This window comes from Hylaeus volcanicus, chromosome 4, assembly GCF_026283585.1.
Source record: "Hylaeus volcanicus isolate JK05 chromosome 4, UHH_iyHylVolc1.0_haploid, whole genome shotgun sequence".
Taxonomy (NCBI): domain Eukaryota; kingdom Metazoa; phylum Arthropoda; class Insecta; order Hymenoptera; family Colletidae; genus Hylaeus; species Hylaeus volcanicus.
Window position 1 is genome coordinate 8,843,641 of NC_071979.1, and position 22,355 is coordinate 8,865,995.

Genomic DNA, 22,355 nt, shown 5'->3' on the forward strand with positions numbered 1-22,355 from the left:
TCGTATTGAAGACCCAGATGTGGCTGAGCAGGCTGTCCTGGACGAATATTGAGGCCACCGTAGCTGCTAGCTCCATTCCCCAAGTTCTGATGGTAATCGAGGTTCACTGATGGTCGCCTGTCCGGTCCACTGAAGGGTTTCTGTGCCTCGAGCACGAGAGATCCCTGCGGTTCAGCTTCGCGTTTGAACCTCCAGCCACCGGTCAGTCCAAAACTCGGATCAGCTCTACCTCCAGGACCTCTTTGAACTTGGCCATGTCCTCTGATGAAACCATTACCGTTGTCAAAATTTCGTTCGTACTGAAGACCCAGATGTGGCTGAGCAGGCTGTCCTGGACGAATGTTGAGGCCACCATAGGTGCTAGCTCCATTCCCCAAGTTCTGATGGTAATCGAGGTCCAGTGATGGTCGTCTATCTGGGCCACTCAAGGGTTTCTCTGCACGGACCACAACAGATCCACGATCGTTCTCACCTGTTTCACGCCTCACGCGGTCCGGAGTCTGAAAAACAGTCAATCTTAGGGTGAACGAGGAAAATAGTGTAAATTCTTTTGTATTTCGGCTTCAAGCGTTGAGAGTAAAGGTTAAGTGCCCTTTTTCGTTTAGATAATGATTTTTCTCAAATACTGTTCATTGTAGCTTCAACAAATTGTGCAATTGTATTTGTACATGTTTCCTTTTATTTTTTTAAAAAAGGTAGTAATCACTTTTGGTGGAGTCACCTGTATTAAAGTGCTTCTTTGAAATGAAAAAAAAAACTCGTGCTCTCTGAACTTTCAGGTTCAGTATAAGTGTAGTTATGGTGGCCACGAAGTAAACAAAATATTGCAGTTAAATTGACCACAATGTAAAGAAGAGTTATTCTTTCTTCCTTGTTGTTCATTTCAACAAGGATGATCAAGGGCTTTCCTAAGAACCCCGTATGAAAGAAGAGATGTGTACTCACGTAGGATTCTTCTACATCCTCGAGTTGAACTTGTTGGGCAGCAGTGTATGCGACTGCGCAGAGCAGAGCCAGTGTAAGGCCGATGAACTTCATGGCGGAGTCCTTCAAAAGTCCTCGAAGTGCAGAACACAAGCTTCCTAATGCTCTCGAGTGAAGCTGACTGGTGTGAATGTCACATTTGATAGAAGCTTGGTCTTATATACTGAATTCTCATCGTGAGGTACTACCAGGGGGTTCACCGTCGAGTTCTTATCCTCCTCTGTCTCTCTCTCTCTTTGTGCATTGGATTTGTCTTGGTTCTGGGGAATTCCTCGCGTCGGGTCAGGAAGGGTCATTAGACCGAGTCAGCATGCACGCATTTGACGTAGCTGTGTAGTTTGAATTTGCGATCCGTTTGATCGAGTTTAGAACAATAGCTTTGGATCAGGTATGTGAGAACTAAACTTGAGTTGCTTTCTTTATACATATTGTATTGATATCACATCATTTTTGCATAGATCTATCATGTCTTCCAAATCTTTACTAATCGATAAATTAATTGCTCGTCTCAAATAGTTTCTAACGAATTTTACCCCAGGGATCACTCGAGACCCTTCTTAAATTAAGCTTTTTTCATGTTTTGAAAATTCTAAAATTATAATTTCCTTCTTCCATAGTATCTAGAAATCAGCTTCAAACATTTTCTATATCCACGTTTGCTGTATACCTGTGTTTCATCATTCGTGGGTGATAAGCGTAGCAAATTACTCGTTTCAAACGATTCTAGAATCGTAACACGGTAATAGCATTCGCAGTATTTTTCAACGTGAAACGTTTTGTACGCCCGTTTGGAAAAAATATCGTTTTATTTTCGATGAATGCGACGCTTTATGAACACGAGGAAACAATGGAGTCTGTAAAGTGGTTGTTCCCTGTCATAGTCGGCCTTCGTAGTTCGCAGAACGTACGTTCTGTCATTCTTTGCGAATAGGCACTGGAATTACTACAATTTGAATGTTTCTCAATTTTTATTTAATTATAGATGAATTGCATAATTTTTCTTTGAATTCGATAGGGACCTGTACAGGGTAGAACTTGTCAATATAACCTAAAGGAAAAGCTTTCTTATTGTTAGTTAATGAATATTACACGGTACGTTGAATCTTGAATGTTTATTAAAAATACAAACTTGGAAACTTAACTACAACTAATTTTAATCTATTAAAATAAAACATCTTGACAATTTTCAAACGTAATTTGAAAATTCCACCAAGAGGAAAAATGTGGCGTGGAATTAAGGAATCCCCTAAACTCGAAGAGCAAGAACTCTCGGGGAAACACAATTTCTATTTGCATAATTCTCTTCGAGCGAGCGAAACGTGATACTCGGCCGACTGTTTTGACGATTGTGTGTCGAGACGGAGATGACGATTAATCATCTCGACGCTAGTGCGTCCCCGTGGAACACATCTGTCACTTGAAGACATTACTCGAGTTTTTCCCCGCTAAGTTGACTCATTCTCTTGACTTTCCATTCTTTGCCATTCTAACGTTGACACTGCAGGCAGGCGTGACTCAATAGGTCAATTTTCTCCGATTCATAACCCTTAGCGAATTTTTCGTACGTGGAGTAAATAAACGTTTCACTTGTGCTGGAGTATCTATTAAAAATAATATCTTATCTTTGCTTGTATTTCTTCTTCTCTGCGTTTGTGTTAATTAATGTAAAATAAAATTTTCTGATTCGTAGTTTCGTTTTCGAAGGAAATTAATCTTAAGTATTCATTGGATGCGCATACTGTACGACTCGAGTAATGCGTCTCTTACTAACTACTTCTATTTACATTGGAGTGTATTGATGTTGGCATATTATCTGAACACCGACAATCATTTTTTGCTTTAACTAGCTCGAATAAGTCAATGTTTACAAACACCAATATCAAATTTAAATAGTGATTCATGTACACATATATTGTCTCAGACGAGTAACCTCGTATCAGAAACTTTCATTCTATATTTTTTCTTTATTTTTACACGGTTCCATCATCTTACACTCGGTGTATTATAATCTGTATCCTGAAGAGGACTAATAAGGAAAATACCGAGTACCTTACCCTTAATTTATTATTAATTTAGTAAGTACGTTCCTTTTTCCTACGCAGGTGAATTTCCTGCTGACACAATTCACAGCACTGATATTGGCCGGATTTTTAAGGACGTTCCTTAACCCATTCGCCGTAACAGCAGCCACCAGACACGTCTTTGGTCTCATCATTGGTCTCGCTCTTGGGTATTTCTGCTTTGGCAAGTAAGTCAGTCCGTGTCGTTGGACTTTAATTAATTAACCGAGAAGAAGTTCGACGAGTAAGAATAATGTCGTCGGGTGAAGTCATTAATCATTGAAATTATACAAGAGTGTTTACAATTATACACAATTATTCACTTGTGCTGGAGCCATGGGTTTGAAAAAAATTAATAGTTTGAGATAAATCGAGGAGGTTGAAATACCAATGTGTATTCATCAAGATTGCAGATAAATCTCAGTATCACTCGAGAGTTTTGAACGTATCAGAAGATGAGACGTTTACATGTCTCCATTCAGGTGCAAGTGGTCATGTTAAGCGCTTGATATGAAGATAAGCGGATATACAGTCTGTCGCACAAGTCTGCGTATACTCGTCTAATATGGTCGAAGTCGAAGTAAATTTACAATGTGTTCGTTATATAGCCATTCGGATACCAGATATTTAGAAAATATGAAATATAAAACAGCTCTCGATTAATGAAAATATAGAAAACGAAAAATATTGACGAATGAAACTTGTATATTGCAAAGTCTGTAGCTCCACCGACTGCAACTTCAATCATGATTCATGGCCAATCAAGGTTGCGTCGTTGTAGTTGCGATAAGTGCTAATATTACGTCCCTATCCGCAAATACAGAGTTTAAGGGGATCAGAAGAACAAAAGAAGCTTGCTATATTAATTCAGGTGATATCAGTCGAGATATTTCTGCAATGATCCGTCACTAGCATTTTTAAGTCGAGGTCGAATTATGTCACGGCCATTTTTAATTTATCAATGCCTTAAATCGAAACTACTGCATTATGCATTATTTCTTATCCAGGATTTGCTCTCATGCATTAATAAGAAAGAGTAGTTACGATTAAATCTAGAATTCTCTTTTATGTATAAACAATTGCAAGCTTCGTCGTTATTAATTATGCAGTGTATAAAATCACCTGCACGAAGAAAATTTTTATTTTTATTATCCTTTCGATTAGATTTAAAAAAGTTAAGAGGAATCAACACGCCATGCTTTATGAATTTATATTTTTTTCCAGACAGACGATACACCTCGCGGGTCTCCCAGCATTATGTTACATAGTAATGCGAACACAAAATCCTCGCAATCTGCAGAGGCAAGTCACATGCAACCACACAATTATTCTGGTTACTATTGATAGATAGATGATGTTTCCATTAAGTAAATTGTTTTCGAAAAAAAAAAAAAAATGTTGAACGTAGCTACGAATATCACGAATATCTTCTCTCCCTAAGATACTTTAGGCAAACATAAATGATTTAAAACTTTTCTGCAATTTTCCAAAAATTTAAGTTAAGTATCGATACCTATTCCACTGAAATTAGAAATCACTTATACCGTCTAGTTCCCGAGATACAACGTTCCAAAGTTGCGCGCTTTTTGGAACGTTCCACTACTTCGAACAGCTTTAATAATTTTGTTAATTCAGCGACACGCGCGTGAAAAATCGCGCGTTGATCGCGAGATACGAAACTCTGAAGCCTTTTCGCGTCTGTTGTCGTCATCCACGGTCGACGATCGTCCCTTGAACTTACTAACTCGTCTTGGTAACACGTTTCAGGGTTGTGCTGACGACCGCGTTGGCTTACTTATCATGCGTGCACTACCATCGACAGATGTACAATTATAGCTCGTATACACTCGATATCACCGGTAAGTGTTGCTTGTCGTTTCCTGACGATCGTCACGAGTTCAGTTTCCGTCGTGTGTCTGTTTTGACATTCGATATTTGTGATTAAATACATTTCATTTCAATATATATTACGAGTTCCTATATGAATAAAAATAAGTCACTTAATAGCTTGAACAACCTTCCTCCAAAATTCTCGTTGTAAAATTTCCCTTCTCATGCTCCAATCTTTCTTGGCTTTACGAATATCCACAGACTACGATACAAATTTTTTGGAAAGGTAGAATAGATCCCCTCCCCTCCCCCCACCCTCCCCCCAAAGAAAAAGAAACAGAATACATGGCGAATCGAGTAACCTCCTCCATTTCAAAGTCGGTTAAAAATGTACGAAACTGATTATATGGCAGGACCGCTGATGGTGATCACACAGAAGGTGACCAGCCTGGCGTACAGCATACACGACGGCTTGACACGCCGCGAGGAGGAACTCACACCATCGCAGCTTCATCAAGCCGTGAAGTGAGTTGACGTCTTCCACTAACGGACGTTTATTCCGCTAGTGCACGATACCAGAAGGCAAAGAACGGCTACGCCGTTTCTTATGCGACTTTTCATTCATATCCAAGAGCCGCCCCCTCGTCGTCGCGCGATGACTCAGGTCTAGCCGCTTCATTTCATCGTAGGCTGCGATAAAATCCATTATGCATGATTTATTTTAGAAAGATGCCGAGCACTTTGGAGTACTTTAGCTACGTCTTCCATTTTCAAGCTCTGATGGCCGGTCCGGTGATACTGTATCGTGATTACATGGATTTCATTCAAGGACACAACCTAAGTGGACGGAAAGCTCTGACGGTAAACACGATTGCAAACGTTTTTCTCTGTACAGGGCGATCTAAATTAAGCGGACCTAAGAATTTTCATTCGAGATTTTCAATTTACATTTCTCCATCGTTTTGAAAGTACCACCAGACAGTGAACAAATTTTTTAAAAGCGGTTCCGCCATAGAAACAATGCATTTGTTTAATATAATTTAAAAAAAAAATGGTTAAAAATATTTTTGTCTGTGCTGAAATAATTTTTATTTGATACTTCCATGTCTTCGCTATAACCACGCGATACAAACTCGCACTGATCGACCAACCAAACCAAGACTGATCGAGTGAATAGGTAAATTATGCTTCCAGGGCTGCGACAAAAGCTCCAGTCACTACGACGAGATAGTCCTGGAGCCATCCCCTACACCCGTCGTGATAAAAAAAGTCATAGTAAGCGTACTATGTGCCGCCATGTTCGTGACTTTCATTCCAACGTACTCGATTCAAAGACTGAAAGGTTCGATCCGAGCATCTGTTTGGTATTCATACGCGCGTTACTTTCTTGCTATGACGAAGCTATGTTTTCCTTTCAGAGAAAGAATTTTTAGAGAACACGACGGTAATCCAGAAGTTCTGGTACTTGATGATGGTCACGATGTTGATCCGTTTCAAGTATTACCACGCTTGGATTTTTGCTGACGCGATCTGCAATAATTCAGGAATTGGGTACAACTGGTCTGCTAAAGACGGTGCAAACAACTGGAATCTGTACTCCAACGTCGATGTCGCTGGTTTCGAGGTATTCCTTCGTTATTGCTACTTAACACGTTGGGTGCCAAACTAAAACTGGTGAAAATTCCTATAAAGTTAAAATTTTATCGTTATCAATTTTATTACCTTTGAAATTAATTTGTTTAGTTCCTTAATGGAAAGTCCTATCACCCATTTCTGGGTGACGCACAGTGTGATATTTCAGCGATCTAGCGGGACAAAACTTGTGTGATACAATATCTAAAAACAAAAAACAAAAAAAAAATAAAAAAAAGACAGAAGCGACGTGCCTGCAGATGTAAACGAATTTAGAAATGATCTACTGTACGAAATTATTTTAATTTTCAGTTGTCCGTGAGTTTGAAGGACAGTATCGATAGTTGGAACAAAGGAACCACAAAGTGGCTGAGGTATATCGTATATGAAAGAGTCAAATCCAATAAAATTTTGTGGACGTATGCCCTTTCCGCTTTGTGGCACGGGTTCTACCCCGGTTACTATATGACGTTCGCTAACGGAGCCTTCTTCACCATGGTATCGAGAATTGTAAGTCGATCGCGAGTGAATAACCCCGCATAAAATAGTATATTGTATATAAAACATTATTCCTTATGAAAATACAATTCATGGTTGATAAGCTTCCATTTCTTATTCCGACAGAGTCGTCGCAACATTCGCCCGTACTTTTTAGGGTCCAAAAGTAAAAAGTTCCTTTACGATGCGCTTACTTTCGCTGCAACACGAATTACGATGTCCTATATAGCTTTCAGCTTTGTACTCTTGGAATTTATGCCAAGTATTCGAGTGTACCTGTGAGTAACTCCAAGGAGAAATATTTTCCGTCTAAACTATACGCGATATGATAACGTGTTTCCATTTTTGTTTTTCTTTTTAGGTTTTTATACCTGATCCCACATTTAATGGGCCTAGCTATAATAATCGTCGCACCACGTCTTCCGAAGATTCCACCGCACACAAAGGTCGCCGATAAGGGACCAAACGGTTCTCAGGAATTAGTCAACGGGAATGCGCGCAAAATCATGTGAAATCTATTTCAACGCGACCGAACGGTCACGAGAGAAACATATTTTTTATGAATGTTTTACTATACATCTAAATATTATGTATATATTATATAAACACGCGCACATACATACGTACGATATTTATTGTTATGAAGTGTTAACGATACAGATTTTATGTCGAGCGTGTAAAGAGTATAGTTGTTTTATATAATGTGAGTGAATAATATCGTATATTTATGAGTGTCTCGTGTATATGTTAAGAAAGGAGACCGTTTGCCGTTTAATGTTCGCCAGCAAATAGAAGAGATCTGGCAAAGCTGCAGATTTTATTGTTCGCGCGAATACACGATGATCATCTTTAGCATTTTTATGTTCCTTTTCCTCCCTCCCCTTTTCTTATTGCGGTGTTGCCGTAAGTATTATTGATAGACTGTAACATTTACTTAGGACATATTACACAGTTTTAATTATGAGAGTTGATGACCGATTTTACAGTTTTATACTTTTCGTATCCGCAATAATATCGTTATTAATTTTAAATAAATCTGAATATTTATTTATCGACCATTATTCTTAAATATTTTATTGACGGCAATAGTGCTTATGAATCGATAACAGAAGATTAGATATTTTTCGGAAATGTGACTAATCTTCAAGACCCATTACGTAAGTATGAATTTAAACTAGTAATGTAGACTCGTGATATATATGCTATATTTTTATAATACTGCTTTGAAACGCGAATAATCATTTTACTGCGTGATTTTATAGATTGCTAAAAGAACTTAAACACTTCTAAATTATTGATAACTTAACTTGCTTCATTCGATTACTGTTCGGACGTTAAACTTATTAAATAAAGCTTCAATGTGTAGGTAAGTAATTTATTACCCTTTTGGTTATTCCTAATAAAGGATTAGAGAATTTACCGAACTTTGCATAGCAGGTTAATTTTAGCAAAATAGTTGTATATCGAAATATAAATTCGCTGATAAATTCGATTTATTGCTCCTTTGGTTATCGCTGATAATATGTTATTAGATGAGTATTTATTGGACCATACAGAACAGCTTAATAAGCTTATTAAGCTATTTGGTATGGTCCAATAAATACTCATCCAATCGTTATAATGTTTGACCGCTCACCTTGTACCTGCATAAAGAGTTAAACACCAATTCTGTATAATAAACTGAAAAATGACTTTTGAGTTTTTATTTTTTATTTTTGAATCTAAACGTCGGATGAATAAACCGTAAAGGGTTGAGTACTTAAGAATAGAAAAATTCGACGAAATAGGGGAGTCTCATCGGTAAACAAATGTTTATTATGTTAAAATCACGCTGGTGCAGCGTGCCATCGCGCGAAATCCGTTTCGTCGCGATGTCATCATCCTCCACGTGCCAGCGTCGTCACCGCGACGTTTCGAATAACTATAGCAGCAGCATGGGCATTCACTGATGCTTTTCGCGATTATTTTCACTCGCTGCCTAATGGAATACCGTCCTCATAATCGGGTAAAGAGAAGCACCGAAACTGTTCAGCACTCCCGAAGCCTTATTAGACAGGGTGCCGGCGGCCACTTGGCTGGTAGAATCCTTAGTGTGATCATCGCGATCGAACCGCGACGATCGCGAGTCACCGATAGATAGATACGCGCTCCTTCGATCCAAGGAATATCATGGTAATTTGATTCGTCGATCCGTTGAACGGTGGATGTGCAAAGGACAGTGAAAAAAGTTAGCAATTTCGAGTTGTAAAAACGAAAATTGTGCTCGATTTCTGTTGTCTGGCGCTTAGAGATCGGTGTTTAGGTATATAGAGTGTGTTTGGATATTGAACGCAATTAAAGTATCGAAATTGGAACCTTTGTGTGCTGTAGAATGTATAGGGAATAATGTGTAGGTGATGCGGGGGACAACAATTGAAAATCACTAGCAACGACGGAATAATACTTGTTCGACTCGATTGCTTGAGCATCTTCAAAGAATTGCACTTTGGGGTGATGAACTCGTGAACTCTTCGATGGCCTTTGCACGCCCAAGAATACGGTGTTAATTATTTAGTTTCGTAGACAACTATTTTCTACTATTATATTTATGAAGCACAACAAAATGTTACTTCTCTTAGCGAAAAATCCCAACGCTAAATTGTCCAAAAGACTTAACCCAAGTTTGTATTTCGCAAACGAAGATTGATTGATTCGCAGAATTTGGCAACGATGGTGAGACTGGGGTACGTTATGGTGATCGTCACACTGATTCTAATGACGTGGGCGTCCGTGGTCAGGATGCATGAATTGCCCGTGCAGTATCCGCCGTGCTTCTTCAACCCCCTGTGCACTTGCTCGAAAGCCATCCCCGATCTCGGTATAGTCACCTGTTACAACGTTCCCATGCCGCGGATACCTCAGCCAATCAACTCCTCGAAGGTGTTCATGCTGCAATTGGAGAACAATGGACTGATGTTTCTGCAGCCGCAATTTCTCATGAACACAGGTACCAAGAATGCCACAAACTCGATTACCACATTTAACTACCACGTTACTACTCAATTACAACATTAATTTATTCAGAGAAGAATCGATTTCTGTAAAAAGGATGCAAGGTTCCATTTAAAAGACACAAGTGCAAATGCATACGTTGAAACTGCACTAATGCATCCAAATAAAAAATATTCCTTATCAATTATTTATCAAAGGTATATTTCTTTTCCATCATTTTCCTCTTATTTGGATCATTTGTTGGTAAAGGACCCGCAGTTTATACCAGGGTGCCAGAATCTCTCGGTACATTGATCATTTTAAGAGATTACCGTGTAGGAGCATAAGGAAATAGGGGTTAAAGGGCATCGGCCGGGCGTCATCGATTACGTTACAGACAAACGATACGTGGCAGTTCAGTTTTCACGCACACGGTGCTCCCCTATCTCTCAGGTCTCTACAACCTACGGATCAAGCATAATCCCCTGGCCGACATCCCGGACGAAGCTTTCCTAGGGCTTGAGAGATCGTTATGGGAGCTCGAATTACCCTACAATCGCCTCGAGAGGGTGCCCAGCAGGTCGTTCAGGCATTTGCAGAAGTTGCAACTTCTCGATCTGACAGGTACTTCCTCTTTCGATACCTTCGATGTCCTCCTTCGTAGCACGACTCGAGGAGGGGCCAATTTATCTTAAACTGATTTTTAAGATGTGGAAAATACAACAGAAACACGTAGAATTATATGCAATTATACAGCCAGTCGTATATTTCATAATATTTCATTCTATATAATTGCATATAGTTTTACATGCTTCTATTGCATTTCAGAATATATAGAATATAACATTTATGGAAAGTGACATTTTTACACAATAAAAACATAAAAATACAATGCAAAATCGTCTAAAGTTGTTAAATTTTCCAACTTTGATGTATCAGTTAGAAACACCATCTAACATTGCTTCCTCAAACCAGAAACATATTTCCCTTTTGATTTCCCTGATTATTAGAGCCTAGTAATTTGAACAACTCCTTGCAACAATACCTACCCCCTATGAGCTCCACGTGAAATGCACTCGTTACCTCGACAGGCAACAAGATATCCAAGATAGCATCGGATAACTGGCGAGGCCTGGAGAATTCTCTGCAGAAGCTGCGACTGGGGCGAAACGCTATCGACAGACTTCCAGCTGACGCGTTCGCTGGCCTCACGTACTTGGACATGCTCGATCTGAGGGAGAACAACCTGAAGGAGATCGATCCTTCGGTGTTCAGGGACGGCATGGCTCATCTGGTGCATTTCTACCTAAATGGAAATCAACTGCCCAACATCCCCTACTCGCAGCTGTCGTCCTTGAAGAGAATAAAGATCCTCGATCTGAGCTACAACAGGATCTCCAGGATGCTGAACCCTCAGCAGGAGCCAGAGATCAGGGGGCTTCAACTGTCCTTGGATACTCTGAGGCTGGACTACAATCAGATCGAAGTTCTCATGCCTGGTGACTTTCAGCACTTTTTCAAGGTCAACAGGACTTACCTCGACGGGAATCCTCTGAGCTTGATCGAGGTAGGGTTGAGAGTGAAAGTCACACTGTTGATGCAAACATATACATACATATATTAAAATGATAATAATAAGTAAAAGTACTAAAGAGAAATGTAATTAATGATTTCTAAGTATCGATGAATGCGTCGAAATGGTAGTATTTATCGTTAATCAAAGACTCTGATGAAAAGTAGCTGAAAATTTGAACGATGCGCTTCAGGAGGGCGCATTCAGGGACTCGAGGATACGAGAACTCTACTTCACCGATTGCGACCTAATGGATGTCGATTCCGCGGACTTTGCAGGCCTGGAATCGTCCTTGGAACTGCTAGATCTCTCTGGAAACAATATCACCGCTCTTCCGAACCCCATCTTCCAGGAATACGATTTTCTGCGGACTCTCAGTTTCCGCGAAAACAAGATCCAGACCTTCTCTCCAGGTAAGATGAAAAATCCCATAATGTATCCTACTATCCTACTGCCATTTCAATCATCATTTCATTCCTATTGGTTCGTACATTCAATAGACACTTCTTTCTTATGGCACACTCGATTATGTTCGCTGAATTATTTTCGAATGAAGTTTGTTTATTCGACGTTCCTACTACTAATAATAATTATTATTTCTTGATTTTTTATAAAGGACGAACACATGTTCGATATAAAAGTATTTATTTGAGTGTGTATATACATACGTGCGTAAACGTGTGTATACGTTCTTATCATTTGACGTTTATTTACGAAAGATGTGTATAAACGAAATTGATAAATGAAACCTTGATGACGAAAGATACTACGCATAGTGTCTAAAATGTTCAATTGCGAATTACGTATTTGTATGTCTTGTAAATTCGACACAGTACTATATTTATTTGCTGATTTACTTGATATGTTTGGTTGACAACGCGTTATCAGTGGAGGTGTTCAACGGTTTCCAATACTCCCTGTACAATCTGGACCTGAGCGGGAAGGAGAACAGCGTGGTGTCCCTTCAGGATCTAAGACAGATGAGGAACATGCGATTCCTTTCGATCTCGAAGATGCCACAGTCGACACTATCCCCGGAGGATTTCATGGAGTACGGAATGGATATCAAGGAGCTTCACATCGTTAAGAGCAATTTGAACACCATCAAGAGCCACGCTTTCATGCACGTTCGAGGGATCAAGTACCTAGATTTCTCAGAGAACGCCATCTCATCGATAGAGAACGAGGCCTTCTCGGAGGTAATTCCATCGCTTTTCTTCAATTTTACTTCAGAAAAAGAAAGTTACTTTGTTCCATTGCGTCTCGACGCGACGAATTCATCAAATCCAACCGTTGAAGACTGAAAAGAATTTTCATTTCGACACCAAAGCGATTAAAGCTGGGTTTATGACTCGAAAGTAATCCTCTGACAGATGAAAAAGAAATTTTCTGTTTTCTCAGTGATGAAGATTGAGAATTACTTTTGCAATCAATTCTGGAGCAAATCAAAGTCAAATTTCGATTTATTCGAAATCCAGGACCCGATTTTCACCCGTCTCGCTCCATTATCTTATTTTACAATATACGAAATTCGATCTGCAGATTTTCATTGCCATTGTTACGATTCTCTTCTACGATTCGTCGGAAGAGAGACAAACGACTCATTGGCCTTTCGAGTTATGCCAGTTGCATTTCTAATAGCCGCAACCATACAAACTCGCAGTGCACTCGATCGATGAGAATCAGTTATTTACCTTAATATTTAATTGAACTAGATTCGAATGGCATACGTAAAGGCCTTGATAGCCACGGATAATTCCAATAAAGTGTAACAAATACTTGACCTGTTTAGAAGCATCAGACATCATAACGTTTCACGTGTATCGGAAACTGAAGTTGTCGTTCGAAAAGCATTAGGTATTAACCGAACCACACTGAATCCGACGGATTTACGTAGATTAGAGTTTTGTCGAGGTCTAGGACGTTGCCGTGATAAGTCTTATCCTAATTCGCTAAACAATTTCTTTTCGCATCGATAATAACCACGAGTTTGAAATACCTGGTATAGTAGAAAAAAATATATTAGATGCAGAAATTAATTCTATGCTTATGCATTCGATCATTTATAAATGCAGTTTAAGTAAAAATATTTTACATTGCTATTAAGTTCTGTTAATAATATTTATTTTGTCTCGAACAGCAAATTAGACAGACTTCTTCTTATACTATAACACAAATTTGAAATGGTCTGATTAATATATTTTGTTAGGTGGGTCATTCTCTTCTGACGTTAAGAATGTCTCACGGCCTGTCATCTTCCTTCTCCGAGATACCGAACTCACCCTTCAAGTTCCTGACGAATCTGCAACATCTGGACTTCAGCAACAACAAAATTAAATCCATGCCAGACACGTCGTTCCATTTCATGAAGAGGATCAAACGAATCGAGTTGCAGGATAACGAAATCGATAGCATCAGAAAGGGCACGTTCCAGGTAAAGTTCTTCGGGTCACAATTTCTCTCCCTTGTATTGCCACACTCCTCAAAGTTAAGCGACTTAATTAAAATATTAATTCTACGTACAGTTATTCTACCAGTATAGTTAGATCAATGATTTTTCTGTTCTACAGGGTGACATACATTCGTCCCTCGAGGAAGTGAATTTCGCGTTCAACAAGATCAAAACAATTCAAACCCACACGTTCGTCGACCTGCCCAGATTATCGACGATAAATTTAGAGGATAACGCTATAGATATAATCGAAAGACGAGGGTTTATGAATATGAAGCTGCTCAAGTACATTAACCTGCGTGGCAACAAAATAAAGAACATCACGGACGAAGCATTCCAGGTGAGTCTCGTACTCTCTATGTGTATTCAAATTTGTCTAAATTAAATGGTAAGCTTAATATTTCCAAATAAATGTTTCATTATTAATATGCACGTGAATAAATTTGAGATTAATGGGACTGACTGTATTTATAATAGAAAATCGAATGGTTAATAAATTGTAACAAGGAAATAATGACAACTGAAAAGTAGTAAATAATTCTAGTTATTACTATTATTTTATGTGTTACAGAATCTGCCGGATTTAGAGTTCCTCGACCTCGCGTACAACGATCTGAGCGAGTTCGATTTTGCCTCGTTCGATCAAGTGGGAACACTGTCCTCGTTCAAAGTCAACGCAAGCCACAACGAGATCCCAAAACTTTCGATTAATAGCACCACGTTTACGCCTGCTACCACCAGTAAGCCCTTTGTTAAATACTTTCCACGAACCTCGTTTAACGTCCGTAAAAAGATTTCCCTAAGCCCCCTAAATGAAAGTCGATGAAACCCCGTTGTTTACAAATTGGAATCGATGCTACTTCCGGCCTTCGTTTGCTTCCCTTACGCAATCCAACCGAATGTTAAACCTTCACTCCTCCCTAGCGGGATCGTTGACACGTTTATTTATCGATCCAATAAATAAGTAATTACTTTATACCATGTATTTTATAATAATAATAATAGTAATAATAGTCTCTTCGTTGCCTCGCAGTTGGTGGCTCGATACAGTCAAACATCAAGGTCCTCGACCTTAGCTACAACAACATCTCGGACATAATGAAGTACTACTTCAAACCAGTGGAGTACTCGTTAACACACCTGCACATGTCCCACAACCAACTGACCAACGTCACCCAAGGTGTCTTCGGGAACATGCCTCACCTGCAGTGGCTCGATCTGAGCCACAACGACCTATTGGAGATCGACTTCGACTGCTTCAGGAACACGAAGAACATCCAGGTCCTGTTCCTCTCGTGGAACGAGCTCATGGAGTTACCAGCTGAAGCTTTCAGGCCCCTGAAGAAGCTGAGGATCATCGACCTCTCCCACAACAAAATGAGAACACTGCCTGACAGCATGTTCTTGGACACGAACATCGAGAGCCTGGATCTTTCTCATAATCAGTTCATGAGACTGCCAATGAAGGCCTTTTCAATTTCCGCTGCTGCGAGTCTCTCCATGCTGGACATGTCTTGGAACTCGCTGTCGGGGATTCACACCACCGACGGCGTATTCAGATTACGAGTTCGTTTCGCTCAGCCTTTATATAAACTTGCACGGTCATTCTAGGGATTCCTAAACACGTCTGGGGAGCTTAAATTCAATATTAGGAGTGCCGAACGCACCACGCAAATTAGCTTTATTTAATGCTTTGGACAGGTTGGGTTGGGTCGTCGGTGATAGATTCAAAAGTGTGTAGCTTGAGGAAAATATAAGGGCTGTCAAGGGTTAATCTCTTTCTTTATCTCCACTGTAGATCTCCACTTCCTTTCCATGCCAAACTTTTAACGCACCCAAAAATTAATAAAAAGTGAATGAACCCTACTCAATGATTTATTTCAGAGTTTAACGTGGCTAGACCTGTCCTACAATCGATTGATCAGGCTCGACGATGGGCTGTTCTCCGACATGAACTACCTGACTCATCTCGACTTGAGTCACAACAAACAGCTGCTCCTGGAGTCTCGCGGAAGAACATTCCACGGTTTAGAGGACTCGCTCCTTTATCTAGATTTGAGCAATATTTCGCTCTTGAGTGCAAGTATTATAAAAACAAGCATCCAGTATCGGGATGACAAGGATTCGCGTAATAGCGAAGATGTTATGTTTAGGTGCCAGACTTGCCGCTGCGACGACTACAAACGTTGTACCTGGCGCACAACGAGCTGGCATCGATACCGCCAGAGATGGCATCGAACTTGACGTCCCTACATTACCTGGACCTGAGTGCCAACGATCTGACGGTGGTGCCACTGATCACGCACACCCTCCCCGAACTGAAAACCTTCAGTCTCGCGGACAATCCCATCACAGCTGTCACCAACACTAGTTTCTTAGGAATCGCCGACAGCCTCGAGGAACTGGACATAAGACGGTTGTCTCTGTCGACGTTTGAAGTAAGTCTTCTTTTCGTTGGAATGTTTGAGGTTTCAATGGTCCTAATATTTATACTGCTAATATTTTGTTAATTTTAAACATCGAGTTCCCTTCGATTGAAATATAAATATTTCTTGGATTGCAGTCAGGCGCACTCTGCAAAGCCACCAAACTTCGCAAGCTATATATAACCGCTTACAACGGCGTGAAGAATTTCAACTTCCCCAACATCTTAGAATACAACCATGGCCTGAGGCATCTAGTCATCGACGTAGGTCTAAAATTAATTTTGCACTTCGAGTATTCCAATCAGGATACATCCACGGTGTCGAGTCACTAATTTATAAAAAATCGAGGGAAGCTTAGATATCGAATGTTTTGATTTCAGGTACAAAATGACACGGATCTGGAGAAAGAGATGAAAGGAAAGTTCCCTTACAAATTGTTCAACATAACGTTGACCGGTCGAGCTCTGAAGAACATACACATAGATATACTACGAGTACGCATTTGTAATATTTCTCTGAAACGGTTAAAAAATATTACTGCAATATTTAATGCCCCGTAATGTTAAATGATGTACGAGAAAGACAGACGAATACGAAGAATTCGTTTTGTACTTTATAAATTTTTATACAATTTCAAAGAATTGAAACCAGTAAAATATTTTCAGAGAGTTCATCTTTAATTGATTACATTGAATTCACTCAGAAACCATATTGCTCAGGTTTCCAATGCCTCTGGTACTTAGACTTGACGAAGGCTCTGGAGAAATTGTATTTTTTCTAGGGAATAAGGAATCCACACTTGAATTTCGGGATGTACAATACCAGCGTGGGTAGCGTACCGAAGATGATGTTCGAGAACGCGGAATGGGTGAGAAACGTAACCGTTCATCTTCATCACAGCGACGTACGGACGCTCCATAATCCCTCGAATGGGTACAAACCGGGAGTTCCTGGGAAACGGTTTCTGATGAAGCTCACGGTGACAGGAAGTTACTTCACTTGCGACTGCGATATTGGGTGAGGCCCTCTTCTTTATTTAAATACGAACGAGTTGAAACGAGCTTTTCAGAAATGAGAGCTCTCTGTTCCAGATGGATGGAAACATGGCAAAGGAAGCACAGACAGTACCAAGAGGACCGGTGCAGCACTTACAGCGAGTTTAAGAATTTCGAAAGGGACGAAGAGGACGACGAGTTCGACTGCTGGAACAATAACTGGGACGACGATCTCCGTGAAACGTTTTGCATGAACAAAAACAACATTTCCGTGCTGGAAGCACTGAAAGATGATCTAGAGTGCGGGTGGGGTGGGGCTGGATACGTCGGAGCTTCTCATCGTCTCGCTCTGCTTTGCGGCGTCGTCCTCGCGGCAGCGATTTACTGAGACAAATCTTCGTGTACTCGAATTTCACACTTTTCGGCTCGGTCACCGTTCTTTTCCTCACGACGCACCGGTGCCTCGAAATGCAAATGTTCCAGTGCAGTATTTGTTTATTTCATTTTTAAACAGAAAAGACATCGTAGACGGTACAAACATCATCATTAGAAATCATAAACGTTTCGAGCTCTGATAGAATTTAAAAGTTCTAAACGTCTATTATTACAGATAATAATGTTTTTCAAAGAACAATTTTGTATTAGACGTGTGTACAATTTGAAATTGTTAATTTTCGTTTTCAACAACCAAAGAACACAGATGTGATTGCGTTTGTTTATGGTGACAAGAATATTGTACAACGACGTGCAAAACTCATCAGATAATTGCGTCTCTAGTTCTACTACGAAGAAAGAAATATTTCTTCTGAATAAATAAAAGGTTTTTCTGTATTATTCTAAAGCGAAGCTCGAGAAGGCACCCTTTGGAAATATTTGCACGCCGCTGTACGCGAGAAGCCATTGAATAATCATAATGTAATATTAAATCATTTCAGCGATGTGTACGTATATACCAACGTATTCGGATTTACTTAGCGATAAGTATCAGTATTTATAAGTAGCGGTAGTTTACTTATTCACAGGTAATTTTAATAACCTTCGAGTATAGTGACTCGGTGATATCCATTTATCATTCTCGACGATGATTTTAGTTATCGATGCTCATGATGCGGTCATTGCTTAACCCTAGGAGCATTTCTGGGATCTTTACTGATTCTAGTCTATTCATATGAACACGATAAAAGGTACATTAACATGATATTATAATTATGAAAGTATAAAAGAAGTTATATTAGAAGTATATAAAGGTCGTAAAAGACCCAAAAGGGATATGGAAAGACTGCAGAAATTATCCTAGGGTTTACGCTATTCGCACAAACGTGATCACATCCACGATCGTTGTTTCAACGACATTCCCAACTTTTTTCCACGAAATAGTTTCTATACTTGCATCCTAATCCGACGCGTCGTTGAGAAAATGAAGTTTCTGCACATCCCTTCGTTTCTTCGCCTTGAGCAGCACGCTTCAAATCAATGAGACTGTCAAATGAATATTCAGATACTCGTACAAAGTGTAAATCGTCGGAATCAGCAGGAATTGAGGTTTCACTCACTTCGTAGTAATTAGTTAATCTTCTTGGGATCGTTGTATAAAAGTAACACAGTAGCGTCGTACTCGACTCCTCGTTTCCTTCGCGCCATATTGTCGTTGAATTAAGACCTCGTGAACATAAAAGTATATCCATACTAATACGTATTTTTACAGCGACAAATGGGTATTGATTTTCGGAAGGCGAAACTTTTCAAATTTTAGACACCATTTTGTCAATTTTTGAAGAAGAGGATTGCAATTCCTTCTGTTTTTCGAATCTCTTGTAAAAAGATACTCACTTTCTTCGTTTCGCGAGGTTTTAATTCGACAAGAAACGTGTTTCAACGTTTCGTTTAATCGCCAGGATGTAAAAGGCATCCTGATTTAATATTCGAAAGGATCAGTGAATATATCGAGCGTAAGATCAGACAGACTTTAACATACGTTCTCAAATGATGTCCTGTAACTCGACAGTAAAAGGATTTTATACCTATCTGTTAAAAAAAAAAACAAAAAACAGAATATTCGCTTGCAAATACATACATGCCGTCGACACGACATTTTTTAATAAAATTGCACCGAATATACGAGAAACGTTTTCCGTTATTATTTACAACCTTCCACCTTTAATGTACATGAACATTAATTCTTTCGGTACATAACATTGGTAAAATAGAATAAAATAGACAAAACGGTAAATAACATTAACAAAGTAAAGCAGATGTACTCGCTGGTGTATAAATCTTCGAATAAAACAAAACATCGGACCTTCGCACAATGTTAACGAAAGTAAAAATTAATACAATATTTGTTTTTGAATGATTTTGAAAAATAAGATGATTGGCATTAATTCTATAGCATGATCTTTGCAGTTATGCTAATTACCATTTGCATAATGGGTAAGACGATAAATCCAAATATAAACATTAAACAGATGTATATACTGAACAATTCAGTTGTAAACACGATGCATCGAATTGTCGTCTGACGTAAGTCCTTGCTGTTCCTTATGCTGATAATTTTGTCCAGAATGAATCGCAATATGTACAGGAACACCTTAAATAGAACGAATTTTCAGTAGGATAGAAACATAGAGGAAGTTTTAAATTAGGTTCTCCTTTAATTACTTTATGCTTAAAAGAAATTAAATAAAATTTTTTATTTTAAACTTGAAAATGCATAAAAAAAATAATTTTTATGACCTCAGCAACAGGTATGATGTTCAACATCACGTATAATAGAGCGAGGAGAGATCGACCAGTCGCTCGACCCATTACCCTGATCAGAGCCGAAAAAGAATATTCTGTTCGTGGAACGCCGCACGATTCTTGATAATTAACCAGGTACTCTCGGAAATTGTGCAAGTAGTTCGATTTCGTGTCGATTGTAACAGAATCCTCGTAACAGCTTTCTATTTTATTGCACGGATCCGGCAACAAACTCGTTGAAATATCATTCCCTTCGAAAAGGAGACTATTTTATATTTAATACACCCATATCTCTAATAGTATAAAATAGTCCCTGGTAGGTACAAGTCGCTAATGAAACATAAATTGATTTCTGTACTAATTTACACGAAGAAGACTCTTTGTCTACTCAATAGAATCTACAAATACTTCTAATTAACTTTAATTAAATAAAAATAAATTCAAATTCTCGCCGGACTTTGTGTCGCCATCTAGCGGTCAAAAGACCGAACTATTTTTCGGAGTATGGTCAGCGCCTCTATCGGGAAAACGCTCAAGTTTGTCCTCGATAGTTCCTTTTTTCACCGTTAGATGGCGCTTTTGTGGTAATTTACCGACATGTTGGTAACGTACCGACAGCTGTCGGTAAATTACCACGAAAAAGTTCCTCGATAGTTCCTTTTTTCACCGTTAGATGGCGCTTTTGTGGTAATTTACCGACATGTTGGTAACGTACCGACAGCTAGAGGCGCTGACCATTCTCCGAAAAATAGTTCGGCCTTTTGACCGCTAGATGGCGACACAAATTCCGGCGGGAAATTTGAATTTCTTTTTATTTAATTAAAGTTAAAGCGAAAAAAATGGGAATCCACAAGAGTAACGGTGATAGTTTAAATGTTTTAAAGAAGGATAGTTGAAGAATAAACGACAAACAATTTTTTTAAATTCTTTTGGACAAAATGACAAGTGGATTTCTAGATACAACTCTGAGAAAATTAACAGGAATCAAACACAAGCATTTGTTTTAATTAATCTAAGATAATAATCAAGTCAGCAAAAAAAAAATGAAAGCCAAGAAGCCACGTCTAATGCATCCGTCTGTCTTGCTTGATAAATTTACCTATCAAAATTTACCTGAAGCGAAATCACCGTATTTCCTCTGATTCGATCGATCCAGATCCGAAACGCTGTAAGGATTTTTCCATTTCCAATCGGGGATAACGGCCTCATGGATGATGTTATCCGACAAGGTATGATCGATCAACTCGTCGTATTTCCAATCGCCTGATATCTGGCTTAAAGCATTCCCATCCGTTTTAAATTTGAATTTATCGTCCGAATGTGGATAAGCATTGCACGGCGATTGATCTTTCACATAGCTATTTTCCATATCACATTTACTACCATCTAGAAACTATTAAAGGATGCAAAATGTACAGAGTTTTAATAAAAACTGTTTATAGATCAAAAATTTGACAGCAGGAAATTAAGAATTTATGTAAAGCAAAGTAATGTTAAGAAGAATGGAAATAATTATGGTGTGATCCAAACAAAATGTATAAAAGTGTGAAACAGGATTCAAAGTGTTTAAAGTCATGATTTCTCGTTTTACTTGTTGATTATGAAAAAAACATTTATTTTCCAGATGCCATTTCTCGTTATAATCAGACTTTGGTACAAAATCGAAACTGTTCTGACTTTGTAAATCACTCATATTCAAAGAACAGGACACACGGATCGCAGTTGGACCTCCCTCGGTACGCATAATCGCTAATTTTCAACTACGCACGATTTTAAACACCGATTACAATTTTATCGTCGTAAACGACGACGAAAATATCAGTTAATTTTTATGTCCATTCGTTCGAGAAGAACGTTCACATTCACAAAACGAATGAAATTATCCGTCGATACGTAACGTCACCTGACAACGAAGTATACATGTATAGCGCGATTCATTTAAATCGACTTTTCGATTTGCTATAAATTCTTTTGAGTCCTTATAGTGGGAACAAAATCAACTGACCCGCTCAAGGTCATTGGAGAGTCATCCCCACCACATGATATCGTTTTTCTTACCCCCACCATTTCATCTCTGATTGTTACGTGAATCTAACGTAAAGGTATTGCGTCTGGTGCACTTTACAGTCAGAAAAGTCGCTTCGAGCGGTCAATTGAGCTTGATCCGATTATAGCTTGCTGCGAAAATAAATGGCG

At 39.0% G+C, this 22,355-nt stretch overlaps 4 protein-coding genes across 5 annotated transcripts in view; 2 read left to right on the forward strand and 2 right to left on the reverse strand.

The window, feature by feature from the left end:
* Positions 1-3,031, reverse strand: part of LOC128874896 (uncharacterized) — a 3,925-nt gene extending 894 nt beyond the window's left edge. Inside the window, exons 1-2 of the mRNA XM_054120034.1 lie at positions 946-3,031; positions 1-500 (exon numbers count right to left, since the gene is read on the reverse strand). The exon at positions 1-500 is cut by the window's left edge and continues 894 nt beyond it. Coding sequence (XP_053976009.1) covers positions 1-500; positions 946-1,038 — 593 coding nt within the window. The 5' untranslated portion in view covers positions 1,039-3,031. The remainder of the gene's footprint in view (positions 501-945) is intronic.
* LOC128874895 (lysophospholipid acyltransferase 6) overlaps positions 1-7,859 on the forward strand; it is a 19,966-nt gene extending 12,107 nt beyond the window's left edge. Inside the window, exons 2-11 of the mRNA XM_054120032.1 lie at positions 3,087-3,232; positions 4,269-4,346; positions 4,812-4,903; positions 5,288-5,399; positions 5,600-5,735; positions 6,069-6,216; positions 6,293-6,498; positions 6,819-7,016; positions 7,131-7,282; positions 7,366-7,859. Coding sequence (XP_053976007.1) covers positions 3,087-3,232; positions 4,269-4,346; positions 4,812-4,903; positions 5,288-5,399; positions 5,600-5,735; positions 6,069-6,216; positions 6,293-6,498; positions 6,819-7,016; positions 7,131-7,282; positions 7,366-7,516 — 1,419 coding nt within the window. The 3' untranslated portion in view covers positions 7,517-7,859. The remainder of the gene's footprint in view (positions 1-3,086; positions 3,233-4,268; positions 4,347-4,811; positions 4,904-5,287; positions 5,400-5,599; positions 5,736-6,068; positions 6,217-6,292; positions 6,499-6,818; positions 7,017-7,130; positions 7,283-7,365) is intronic.
* Positions 7,860-9,027: 1,168 nt separating this feature from the next.
* On the forward strand, positions 9,028-19,545 carry LOC128874901 (chaoptin). The gene is made up of 16 exons (XM_054120053.1): positions 9,028-9,176; positions 9,702-9,990; positions 10,428-10,598; positions 11,066-11,541; positions 11,741-11,960; positions 12,436-12,746; positions 13,757-13,981; positions 14,118-14,339; positions 14,571-14,739; positions 15,033-15,565; positions 15,884-16,078; positions 16,153-16,437; positions 16,563-16,688; positions 16,806-16,919; positions 17,207-17,442; positions 17,517-19,545. The coding sequence occupies exons 1-16, from the start codon at positions 9,174-9,176 to the stop codon at positions 17,806-17,808; spliced, it is 3,867 nt and encodes a 1,288-aa protein (XP_053976028.1). The 5' UTR covers positions 9,028-9,173; the 3' UTR covers positions 17,809-19,545.
* Positions 19,546-19,592: 47 nt separating this feature from the next.
* On the reverse strand, positions 19,593-22,205 carry LOC128874903 (uncharacterized). Of its 2 annotated transcripts, XM_054120056.1 has the most exons (4): positions 21,751-22,205; positions 21,273-21,552; positions 20,154-20,410; positions 19,593-20,007 (listed from the first exon to the last, which is right to left on the reverse strand). In XM_054120056.1, exons 1-4 carry the CDS (start codon positions 21,901-21,903, stop codon positions 19,804-19,806), a joined length of 894 nt encoding a protein of 297 aa, XP_053976031.1. In that variant the 5' UTR covers positions 21,904-22,205; the 3' UTR covers positions 19,593-19,803. The 2 variants fall into 2 exon arrangements, with proteins under 2 accessions (XP_053976031.1, XP_053976032.1); XM_054120057.1 differs by lacking the exon at positions 19,593-20,007 and having other exon boundaries at positions 20,354-20,489.
* Positions 22,206-22,355: the final 150 nt, after the last annotated feature.

What these genes read in the sequence shown, in the direction of transcription:
- LOC128874901 (XM_054120053.1), top strand. An exon ending in AGAACGAGGCCTTCTCGGAG is followed by an intron (nt 12,747 to 13,756) that starts GTAATTCCATCG and finishes ATATTTTGTTAG; the next exon opens with GTGGGTCATTCTCTTCTGAC. An exon ending in ACTTGCGACTGCGATATTGG is followed by an intron (nt 17,443 to 17,516) that starts GTGAGGCCCTCT and finishes TCTCTGTTCCAG; the next exon opens with ATGGATGGAAACATGGCAAA.
- LOC128874903 (XM_054120056.1), bottom strand. Translation starts at nt 21,903, where the DNA reads ATGCGTACCGAGGGAGGTCCAACTGCGATCCGTGTGTCCTGTTCTTTG. An exon ending in GTTTTTTTCATAATCAACAA is followed by an intron (nt 21,553 to 21,750) that starts GTAAAACGAGAA and finishes ATCCTTTAATAG; the next exon opens with TTTCTAGATGGTAGTAAATG. An exon ending in ATACGGTGATTTCGCTTCAG is followed by an intron (nt 20,411 to 21,272) that starts GTAAATTTTGAT and finishes TCCTTTTCGAAG; the next exon opens with GGAATGATATTTCAACGAGT.